This window comes from Nanorana parkeri, unplaced genomic scaffold (genome assembly GCF_000935625.1).
Source record: "Nanorana parkeri isolate BGI_ZX_2015 unplaced genomic scaffold, ASM93562v1 scaffold947, whole genome shotgun sequence".
Lineage (NCBI taxonomy): Eukaryota > Metazoa > Chordata > Amphibia > Anura > Dicroglossidae > Nanorana > Nanorana parkeri.
In genome coordinates this window covers 554050-566331 of record NW_017307215.1, presented here as the reverse complement: position 1 = coordinate 566331, position 12282 = coordinate 554050, and the positions used below count along the sequence as shown (strand labels likewise).

The window sequence follows — 12282 nt, the reverse complement described above, 5'->3', positions numbered from 1 at the left end:
CATCCCGGGAAGTACCAAAAAAGGGGGGGGGGGGGACATGTGACTCATTCCCCACCCTCCCATGTGACTGTGCTGGTGCTCAGTGCTGTCATATGGGGATGGGGGGGTCACACCTCGGGGGAGTGTAGGTGCAGTTGGGGGCATTAAAGGGGCAGTGTTGATTTGCTCTATATGGCCCCCTCCCCCGTACTTGGCTGCCTGATACCTTAACACCACTGCCCACCACCCGTAGCTGTAAATATACTGAGCAACAACAAAAAAGCTGCCCTGGCCCAGGTGGCATGTGATCCACCATACATGGAAGTACCATGATTTTTTGGCTATGTTCCATCTGCTGCCCCCATTACTTTTAGACACTCCGCCATTTTTATAGGTCAAATCACACGATTCTTCGCTGGTTCCAATGGAGATTCTGCAATCAATTCAGATCAATCAGTGACTCACACAGAGGGGTCATTGCTCCAAATCCTCATAGGAACCTCTGACCCTGGGAGTGGGGAACTGGACCAATGAGCCGACCTGCTGTGTTCGGGATAGGACCCTGAGCAGAGTGCGCTCCATTCTCACCAATGAGGGAGGAAATCATTACACGGGGGGGAGGGTCTGTGCACGGGTTGGGGGTAATTGCCCCCCACGGGGGTTGTAGTTGCTCTCAGACCCGCGGAGGATCAATGAAGAAGGAGGCACGTGGTGTGACAGTGGGGAGAGTGGGCGGGGAAAGGATTATGGGGCGTGACAGGCTGAAAGTCAAAGGAGGAGAGGCGGGGATGGGGTGGATCGTGTAATGTTTTTAAGCTTAGGGGCGGGGCCTGGCGGTATGCTTACCGTAATAGGGCGGGACCCAGTAGCTTGTGTGCAGTGATGGGGCGGGGGTGGATACAGCAGTGGGCGGGGTTCCTGTCTGGTGGAGATGGCGGGACCCCGGTTGGTGCTTCTGTTCAGCGGAAAGAGAAAATCCGGGAAGGACTTCATCACCGACCGACTACAGGAGAGGTCTGACCCGGGGACAGCGACTGAGGGGGACAGGTCACATCTGAGAACACTGACAGACGGGGAACACTTTATATTCGGGGATACAGACTGAGGGGGACACAGAATGAGGGGAACACTTCATATCCGCGGACATTGACTAAGGGGGACACAGAATGAGGGGAACACCACAGAATGAGTGGAACACTTTATATCTGGGGACATAGAATGAGGGGAACACTTTATATCCAGGGATACAGACTGAGGGGGGCCCAGAATGAGGGGAACACTTCATATCTGGGTTCATTGACTGAGTGGGACACAGTATGAGGGGAACACTTTATATCTGGGGACACAGAATGAGGGGAACACTTTATATCCGGGGGCACAGAATGAGGGGAACACTTTATATCCGGGGGCACAGACTGAGGGGGACACTTTATATCCAGGGATACACACTGAGGGGGACCCAGAATGAGGGGAACACTTTATATCCAGGGATACAGACTGAGGGGGACACAGAATGAGGGGAACACTTCATATCCAGGGACATTGACTGAGGTGAACACAGAATGAGGGGAACACTTTATATCTGGGGACATAGAATGAGGGGAACACTTTATATCCAGGGATACAGACTGAGGGGGGCCCAGAATGAGGTGAACACTTCATATCCGGGGTCATTGACTGAGGGGGACACAGTATGAGGGGAACACTTTATATCTGGGGACACAGAATGAGGGGAACACTTTATATCCTGGGGACACAGAATGAGGGGAACACTTTATATCCGGGGGCACAGACTGAGGGGGACACTTTATATCCAGGGATACACACTGAGGGGGACCCAGAATGAGGGGAACACTTTATATCCAGGGATACAGACTGAGGGGGACACAGAATGAGGGGAACACTTCATATCCAGGGACATTGACTGAGGGGGACACAGAATGAGGTGAACACTTTATATCTGGGGACATAGAATGAGGGGAACAATTTATATCCAGGGATACAGACTGAGGGGGGCCCAGAATGAGGGGAACACTTCATATCCGGGGTCATTGACTGAGGGGGACACAGAATGAGGGGAACACTTTATATCTGGGGACACAGAATGAGGGGGACACTTCATATCCAGAGATACACACTGAGGGGGACTCAGAATAAAGGGAACACTTCATATCCAGGGACATTGACTGAGGGGGACACAGAAGGAGGGGAACACTTTATATCTGGGGACAAAGTTATACTTCTGACCTCTCCCCCATTATGTCTTTAACCCTTCCCCATTATGGTTCTGACCCCTCCTCTATTATCATGTCTCTGACCCCTCCCCCATTATCTTCCAGTCTCGGCGGTGACACGTGCGCCATCCTGCGACTTTCTGGCCCGCTGAAGAAGCAGTTTGCCCAGGTGAGTGTTCGGCACTGTGTGCGCCCTCTATCACTCTTCACTCTTCACTCTTACTGTATGTTGCTCTCTCCCCAGGAACACGGCCTGGACTTCGAACGCCTGCTGGACGCCAGCGAGTACAAGGAAACCTACCGAGCCGCCATGATCCAGTGGGGAGAGGAGAAGAGGAACGCCGACCCCGGCTTCTTCTGCCGCCTCATCGTGGAGGGCGTATCCCAGCCCGTGTGGGTACGAATTCACAGCCTGGCAGTAACCATAGCAACCAATCTCATCCCAGTTTACTGCATCAAGTTTTTATAAGTAGATTTAACTAATATCAAATATTTCCCTCCCCCAAAACCTGCCTAAATACCACATGACCTGAAATCTTCATAGACTCCGCCCACAAAGGGCCCCAGCTCTTTCACTGTTTGCCACCTTCTACACCATGCTGATAGTTTGCTATTCCCGCAGATCATTAGTGACACGCGGCGGAGGTCGGATGTGGAGTGGTTCGTGTCATCGTACGGTGTAGTGACCCAGACGGTGCGTGTGGTGGCTTCAGAGGAGACACGGAGGTCCAGAGGATGGGTGTACACCCGGGGTGAGGACCTGCAATCATGCACAGACCGTTACAATGTAACATTGTTTATAAACATTGTACAGAGGGAGATAGAGATACAAAGTAACATTGTATATAAACATTGTACAGAGGGGAGATAGAGAGATACAAAGTAACATTGTATATAAACATTGTACAGAGGGAGATAGAGAGATACAAAGTAACATTGTACAGAGGGGGAGATAGAGAGATACAAAGTAACATTGTACAGAGGGGGAGATAGAGATTCAAAGTAACATTGTATATAAACATTGTACAGAGGGGAGATTACGGAAAATTGTTATCATACTTACCGTAATTTTCCTTTCCTGGCTCATCCTCATGTCGGCACAGTACGGGTCAGCTCCTCCCCCTCTGACCCCACAGGACCACCTTAATCAAGCCAATAAAAGGGAGATCCCCTCCCCCAATACCTGTTCATAGAGGGAGATAGAGAGATACAAAGTAACATTGTACAGAGGGGGATAGAGAGATACAAAGTAACATTGTACAGAGGGGGATAGAGAGATACAAAGTAACATTGTACAGAGGGGGAGATAGAGATTCAAAGTAACATTGTATATAAACATTGTACAGAGGGAGATACAAAGTAACATTGTATATAAACATTGTACAGAGGGAGATAGAGAGATACCAAGTAACATTGTATATAAACATTGTACAGAGGGGGAGATAGAGATACAAAGTAACATTGTATATAGACATTATACAGAGGGAAGATAGAGATATACAAAGTAACATTGTATATAAACATTATACAGAGGGAAGATAGAGAGATACAAAGTAACATTGTATATAAACATTGTACAGAGGGGAGATTACGGAAAATTGTTATCATACTTACCGTAATTTTCCTTTCCTGGCTCATCCTCATGTCGGCACAGTACGGGTCAGCTCCTCCCCCTCTGACCCCACAGGACCACCTTAATCAAGCCAATAAAAGGGAGATCCCCTCCCCCAATACCTGTTCAATAACACGCCGAGCGACAGGTCCACCAGGTAAGGGAATGCCTGCCGACATGAGGATGAGCCAGGAAAGGAAAATTACGGTAAGTATGATAACAATTTTCCGTATTCCTGGCTCACCTCATGTCAGCACAGTACGGGATATAGCAAGCAAAATCCCCCATGGGTGGGTCCAAAAACCATAAAAAGGAAACACCCTCAGAAACTGAATACTGCAAAATTAGAAAATATTTATTGAGATAAAGCAGCGGAAAGAACCGCCGTTCCAAATCTGGTTAATCTGGCGTTTGCCACATCCAACCGGTAGTGCCTTGCAAAAGTGTTCTGCGAGCTCCACCTCGCTGTCTTGCAGATGTCCTCTATGGAGACCCTGGCATATGAAGCCCAGGACGTCGCCACTCCCCTCGTCGAGTGAGCGTGCACTTCTGTCGGAGGAGTAAGCCTCTGCTGCACATATGCTGCTTTGATGACAGACTGAATCCACATAGACAAAGCCTTAGGAGGTGCAGCAAGCCCTCGTCTAGACCCTCTTGAAAAGATGAACAGTTGATCAGACTTGCGAAATACTTCCGTTCTACGAAGATACTCTGTCAAGAGTTCGACTAAGTCCAAAGCCGGCAGTAACTCCGAACTTGAAGATTGGGCCAGGCTCTGACAACCCGGGAGGACTACTTCCCAATCTGAATGAAATGCAGAGACCACTTTCGGCCTGAACTCAGGTGAAGGTCGCAACACCACTTTTATCGGCCAATAACACACAAAACGGCTCCCTACATGAAAGAGCTGCTAACTCCGAGACTCTCTTCGCCGATGTGATGGCAATGAGAAAGAGTACCTTCTATGTAAGGTACCACAGGGTGCACTGTGATAGAGGCTGATACGCCAAGAATAAATCCAGGTCCCAGGATGGGAACAGAGCCTTCCTAGGAGGCCGCAACTTCAGGGCCGCTCTCATGAATCTCCGCAGGAGAGGATCATCTGCCCATTTGACCCCCATGAAGGCAGATAAGGCTGAAATCTGTACCCTCAAGGACTTATAGGCTAGGCCCGCATCCAGGGCCGACTGCAAAAAACCCAGCACACGGGGCAGAGCTGCCTGCAAAGGGGAAAAATTATTCTGCTCTGCATATTCCAAAAACTTCTTCCAAATCCTGGAATAAGTGGCGTTAGTTGACGAACCTCTAGACCGCATCAAGGTCTCTATCACCTTCGCCGATAGTCCTTGACTATGCCACCTCGAGGACTCAGCAACCATGCTGCTAGATGGAGCCGCTTGGGGTTTGGATGCTGCCAGTGCTCCTGCACCAGTAGATCCCGTCTGTCCGGAAAGAACCATGGGGGGGCCATCGCCATCCGTAGTAAGAGCGGGAACCATGGCCTCCTCGTCCAGAATGGTAGGATCAAAATGACCGTCCCCTGGTCTTGCTGTATTTTCTAACGGCAACGGTGGGAACAGATAAGCCAGCAGGAAGTCCCATATGATGAACACATCCTGCGTCACTGCCTCGTGACAACTGTGTCTCGAGACAAAATATGGCACCTGCGCATTCTGCGCTGTGGCCATCAGGTCGATCAACGGGGTCCCCCACTTCTGGAACACTGGTCTCAGGTATTTCGCATTCAGCCCCCACTCGCTGTTGCTGGGAAAAATCCTGCTCAAGCGGTCTGCCAGTATGTTTTCCGCTCCGGGCAGGTAGGTTGCTGACAGAGCTGGAACATGTTGTTCGGCCCATGAAAAAATCTCGTCCGAGAGGCAAAGAAGAGGGAAACTCCTGGTCCCCCCTTGCCTCACAATGTATGACACCGCTGTCTTGTTGTCCATCATGAGTCGGACTGGTCTGTGTTGCAGTAGAGGTTGAAAAGCTCACAGAGCTAAAGAGGCTGCCTTCAACTCCAACCAATTTGATTGTGGCGTCACTGGGCCTCTCCAGCGACTCTGCACCTGATGGTCTAGACAATGCGCTCCCCATCCTTGGAGGCTGGCATCGGTGGTAATTGTGATCCAGGACCCTATGTTCAGCGGCATACCTCGAGAGAGGCATGGAGAGTCCCTCCACCAGAATAAGTTGATCCGCATTGTGGAGGGCAGAAAGATCTCTTAAGACAATGCTACCCGGTTCCATTGCTGCAGGAAGCAACATTGCAACTGGCGCATGTGCCATCGCGCCCAAGGCACCACTGGGATACAGGAGGTCATCATCCCGAGAAGCACCATGCAGTCCCTGGCCTGTAAGACTGGCAGGCTGACGACTCTGACACACGCTGTAATCTCTCTCTTGCGGCAATCCGGGAGAAACACCCTCGCAAGCGAAGTGTCCAGAACTACACCTAAGTATTCCATCCGCTGTGCCGGGTAAAGCTGGCTTTTCCGGAAGTTGACTAGCCATCCAAACCGAAGCAAGGTGGCCAACACGAGTCTGCGGTGGGTAATAAGAGACTGCTTCGACCTTACTGAGGCTAGGATGTCGTCCAAGTAGTGGAACACTTTTACTCCCTGAAGCCGAAGAAGTGCCACCACCGCCACCACTATCTTGGAGAAGGTCCGTGGACAGTCCAAACGGTAGGGCGCGGAACTGATAATGCTGCCCTGTTACGGCAAACCGCAGGTACTTCTGATGCTGCTTCGCTACCGGCACATGAAGGTATGCATCTTCTAAATCGATGGAGATCATCCACTCTTCGGCTTGGACCACTGCAATTATCCTCTGGACTGATTCCATCATGAAGGAATTCACTTGAATAAACAAATTCAGCTTCTTCAAATCCAATACCGGCCTGAAGCCTCCCGAGGCTTTTTTGACAAGAAAAATCGGGGAATAAAATCCCCGACCCCATTCTTCTTTTGGCACCTGAACGATAGCCTTTTTCACCAACATTCTGCGACATAATCGAGAAGCAATTTTCGCTTCGCTTGCTCTAGTGGAATCCAGGTGTTCACAAAATGAGACGGAGGGAGAAATTTGAATTCCAGCTGATACCCTCTTGTTACGATATTTTTCACCCACACATCCTGTACTTCTGCCACCCAGGTTTCCTTGAAGGCCTCCAGCCTGGCCCCCACCGGAACCTCCTGGGTGTGCACACCTTCAGAACTGTTTATCCGGAGTTTTCTGCACTTGACCGGCCTTCGCCTTGATGTTTCGCAACAAGGACGACTGTGCCCCTCTCCACTGAGGTCTGGAAAACTGCCTGCCTGGCCTATAGGTCCGGGCATCCTTAAATCTCTGTGAGCCCTGGTTGGGCCGAAAGGGCTGCTGCCTGCGCTTAAAGGTCTGTGGAAGTAGGCCTGATTTGCCACCCGTCACTCTTTTAATCGCGTCGTCCAGTGTCTTCCCAAACAGACTCTTTCCGTTAAAAGGAATGGCACACAACGCCTGTTTCGATGCTGAATCCGCGGTCCAATGTTTCAGCCATAATGCCCTCTTGGCGGTGACCGAATGGCCCATCAACTTGGAGGAGAGGCGGACCAGATCTATGGAGGATTCAGCCAAAAAATCCGGCGATAAATATAGTTCCTCTAGTGCGGGCAGGATCTGCGAGTTGGCAACACCTGCTTTAAGCGCCGTATCCACATTGGATACCCATACCTTCACTGCTTTAGAGAGCAATGTCAAAGGCAGGCCGCAAGGCCCACCCAGCGGTAGCGTAAATTCTCTTCAAATCCGCATCCAACCGCCGGTCCATCACATCCTTAAAGGCCACTGAGTTGTCCAGTGGAAGCGCCACATGACGTGCTAAGCGCTGCAAGGCCGCATCAATAACTGGCGGTTTATCCCAAAGAGCTGTATCAGCTGCGTTTAAGGGATACAGTTTCAAAAAACGGTTCTGAAAATTCAGCTTTCTATCCGGCTGCTCCCATTCTTCCTCAATCAGATCCTTAACCTCTTCATAACCGGGAAAGTAGGACCCTTTTTTTTTCAGGCCTGGGAAATACTTTGCTATCTTCTTAGGGGGATCAACCCCTTCCCATTCAATGGCCTCTTTGATTGCCGAAATAAAAGGTAAAATGAGGTTGAAATCAAAGGCATGCAGACCCTGTGCGTCTGACGTAGATGATCCCTCTGACAAGATCTCACCCTCTCCTGGCAGTTCTGTAGGTCTGGATGATGTAGACGCCCTAGGCGCGTGCTGAGAGGAAGAGGCTATTGAAGGAAGCAGATCATGTAGGCTATCCTGCATCGCCTGGTGGATGTAAGATTTAATCTCCAAGGAGTCCGTTTCCTTGTCCCTGGCCACCTCTCTGAGACACTCTCGGCACAACATTTTACCCGACATGGACTGTGCGGAGCAGGACCAACATGATCCCGGAGGGAACGGGTTTTTTCTCTGAACAGATGAGGCACCAGGATCCGTTCTTTGCCGATGCCTGTGGCCTCCTGGAGAGTGCTCATGGACAGAGTCCGAAGAGGAAGAGTGTTTTCTCTCCTTACGTTTCTTTGTGCGTTTATGCTGAGGACTTTTACTTCTGTAAAATCCAAACAACACAGTCAAATAATAGCATATTCAAAGTTGCACTCTTTTACTAAGGTCCCCCGACGCCTCCCTACCTTTCGACAGGCTTCAGTGCATCTGTAGGACGAGGGGAGCTCATGGTGGGTAAACAGGCTGTTTAAAATAGAACGCAGCATAAGAAAAAAGACAGGGCAGATCAAGGAACCACAACCCTCAAGAAGCCCATACTTACCCTGCTAGAGAAGGCACAGGACCTAGAAGGCAAAAAGAAACTGAAGAATTTGCAGCAGAACTGTAGCAAAGACCAACAGCACAGCTGAAGGAAACGAAAACCCGTTTAAATTTGCCGCCGAAAAACCGGCGTTCTTAAAACTCCACCGCGCATGCGCGAGCGTCCCGCCGTCACCCGGCAACCTACGTGGAAAGAAAGGAGCAAAGCTCCGCCCCCCGACACAAGGACACGGCGCATGCTCAGAAGCACAGAAGATGCCGCAGCCCGGACTCCACCAGCTCCCCCGCTCAGAGAAAATGCAGGATATTTAATCCTCTACGAACCTGGCCCAGCACCACGGGCAACCGCTCTCATGGGAGATTTACTACTCTCCGAGGGGTCTACCAATCCAGGAGAGGCTGAACCTGGCTGGGAAGGCAGAAGGGAGGATCCATACGTTCAATGTGACCTGGAGCGAGGAAAAAAGAACAGGTACTGGGGGAGGGGATCTCCCTTTTTATTGGCTTGATTAAGGTGGTCCTGTGGGGTCAGAAGGGGAGGAGCTGACCCGTACTGTGCCGACATGAGGTGAGCCAGGAAAGAGAGATACAAAGTAACATTGTATATAAACATTGTACAGAGGGGGAGATAGAGATACAAAGTAACATTGTATATAAACATTGTACAGAGGGAGATATAGAGATACAAAGTAACATTGTATATAAACATTGTACAGAGGGGGAGATGGAGAGATACAAAGTAACATTGTATATAGAAAATCTCTCTCTCCCTCTCTCCTCACAGTCTGTCCTCAGTCTTCCGCATTGAATGTTGCTGGGTGTCATTTAACGTGGAAGACTGAGGACATCTTGAGGCAGAGAAGCGGTACTGCGGGGACAGCTCTGGATGATATTTTTCCCCGGGGGGGTTAGTAGGAAACTAATAAAGGTAAAACCATTGAAAATAGCAAATATTCCTCGGATTTTGTGCATTTGCGGAACTCTTCTAGGCAATCACTGCGCTCGTCCTCAGGAAAATATCCCCCTCACCCTATTGTCTCCTCTATATTGTATATCCTGAGTCCTGATAACTCTCATTATGTATTTAAGATTAATACTAAAATCTCCATGACATATCTCTCTTCCTTGGCAGAGGTGGACGACGCGGAGTCGGAGTGCGGCCTGGACACCGGTGTGACATTTGATTGGATCATCGCCAACGAAGGCGATCAGAGCGCTCTGGACGAGCAGCTCGGCAAGCTGACGGCATTCATCCGGAGCAAGCTGACCACGGACGTATGATCCAATGGGAATGAGAACGCTTCTAGGCGGAGCAGCACCGCGATATGTATCATCCTCGTCGTCCGTGTCTCTGATCTGCCAATGAATCCCGAACTGGAGTAACTGGTGCTGGTGACTTCTATTATGGACTGAACTGGAGTAACTGGTGCTGGTGACTTGAAGTGGAGTAATTCACGATAATTATCAGTCGGCTGCTGGGACGCGGCCAGGAGGAACGATTTCTGTATTCTGTGTATAGATGGGGGTGGAGCAAAGGGCATCTTGGGTAAGGTCATGTGACCTCAGAAGATCGATCATAGATCCATTACATATGCTGATCTGTTCCAATCAGATATTTCCACATAGGGCCAAATCCACCCCAAAGTGACACTTCTGTGTAATCCTTCCTTCCACGTACCTGCTGGGACTTGTAGTCCGTTGGCAGGTTGCCCGCTGCCCATACACGTGTCTGTTATTTACTTGCCATGTCGGATTGGTGACACACTAATAAATGATTCCAATGATTTCACAACCGATGATGTTTTTGTTTTCCTGTGTGGGCGGAGTTTTCACATTTGCATTGTGAGCCTATTAAGGGAAATTGCTCCTCTGGCTTGGTCCACATATCTTGGCGATTTATTGGGGGCCATTTCCTGCCCATCGTACCGCGGGGGGTGAGAATGATCCTCCAACGTAGGATGAGAGGGAGTGATGAATGGGACTTGTCATTCAGTCACATCAAAGCGACACCTGGGGGTCCTTCACCTTGGAATTCTAACGTATCGGCTCTTCTCATAGCCTACATTGTCCCCCATGGGATGTTACCTTTTGAAGGGGCCCCAGGAACCTTCACTGTACACCGAGACCTCCTGCCAGGACCTTTTGACTGGTTCATAAGACTTGGTTCCCCCATTTGAGATGTGGGGTTCTCGCTGGCCAATCAACACAAAGCGTGCCGCCATGATGGCATCTGCTGAGCCCATGGGGGTGTGAGACACATATGGAATGAAGGGACCGCCATCATTACCTCCCCCCTTAATACTGCCCTTTTATGGAAGGAGAAGCCCCTCTGAGGTCAGAAACAACCCCAGATCATGCCGCGTGTGGGAGGACTGCCCGGAGGAAGGAACCCTCAATACAGACTTGTGTCCAAAGAGAGGAAGGGCATCTCAATACCACCATGTAGGTTGGCATATTGGGAGCCATTGTACTGTGCGGGGGCAGTGGATGAGAATGACCTCAGCCTAAAATCAGAGGAGGAGATGGATGAGACTTGTGTCATTCTATTCACAGCTGAGCAATGTCTGGGGGTCCTCCACATTGGAAGACTCCATAGTGATCCATGGGGAGAACCCTTCCAGGCAATCACTTCTCTTCTCTCATTGGTCAGGTTGAGGGTGTCTGTATGGGTCTGGGTTGATTGGTCAGGTTGAGGGTGTCTGTATGGGTCTGGGTTGATTGGTCAGGTTGAGGGTGTCTGTACGGGTCTGGGGTGATTGGTCAGGTTGAGGGTGTCTGTATGGGTCTGGGGTGATTGGTCAGGTTGAAGGTGTCTGTATGGGTCTGGGGTGATTGGTCAGGACGAGGGTGTCTGTACGGGTCTGGGGTGATTGGTCAGGACGAGGGTGTCTGTACGGGTCTGGGTTGATTGGTCAGGTTGAGGGTGTCTGTACGGGTGTGGGTTGATTGGTCAGGTTGAGGGTGTCCGTACGGGTCTGGGGTGATTGGTCAGGTTGAGGGTGCCTGTACGGGTCTGGGGTGATTGGTCAGGACGAGGGTGTCTGTACGGGTCTTGGGTGATTGGTCAGGTTGAGGGTGTCTGTACGGGTCTGGGTTGATTGGTCAGGTTGAGGGTGTCTGTACGGGTCTGGGGTGATTGGTCAGGACGAGGGTGTCTGTACGGGTCTGGGGTGATTGGTCAGGACGAGGGTGTCTGTACGGGTCTGGGGTGATTGGTCAGGACGAGGGTGTCTGTACGGGTCTGGGGTGATTGGTCAGGACGAGGGTGTCTGTACGGGTCTGGGGTGATTGGTCAGGACGAGGGTGTCTGTACGGGTCTGGGGTGATTGGTCAGGACGAGGGTGTCTGTACGGGTCTGGGGTGATTGGTCAGGACGAGGGTGTCTGTACGGGTCTGGGGTGATTGGTCAGGACGAGGGTGTCTGTACGGGTCTGGGGTGATTGGTCAGGACGAGGGTGTCTGTACGGGTCTGGGGTGATTGGTCAGGACGAGGGTGTCTGTACGGGTCTGGGGTGATTGGTCAGGACGAGGGTGTCTGTACGGGTCTGGGGTGATTGGTCAGGACGAGGGTGTCTGTACGGGTCTGGGGTGATTGGTCAGGACGAGGGTGTCTGTACGGGTCTGGGGTGATTGGTCAGGACGAGGGTGTC

At 50.7% G+C, this 12282-nt stretch overlaps 1 protein-coding gene across 1 annotated transcript; it reads left to right on the top strand.

Annotated features, from left to right (window-relative positions):
* The first annotated feature begins 890 nt into the window (after nt 1-890).
* PMVK (phosphomevalonate kinase) lies at nt 891-9913 on the top strand. Its single transcript, XM_018566404.1, has 5 exons — nt 891-993; nt 2319-2382; nt 2458-2610; nt 2836-2965; nt 9765-9913. Exons 1-5 carry the CDS (start codon nt 911-913, stop codon nt 9911-9913), a joined length of 579 nt encoding a protein of 192 aa, XP_018421906.1. The 5' UTR covers nt 891-910.
* Nucleotides 9914-12282: the final 2369 nt, after the last annotated feature.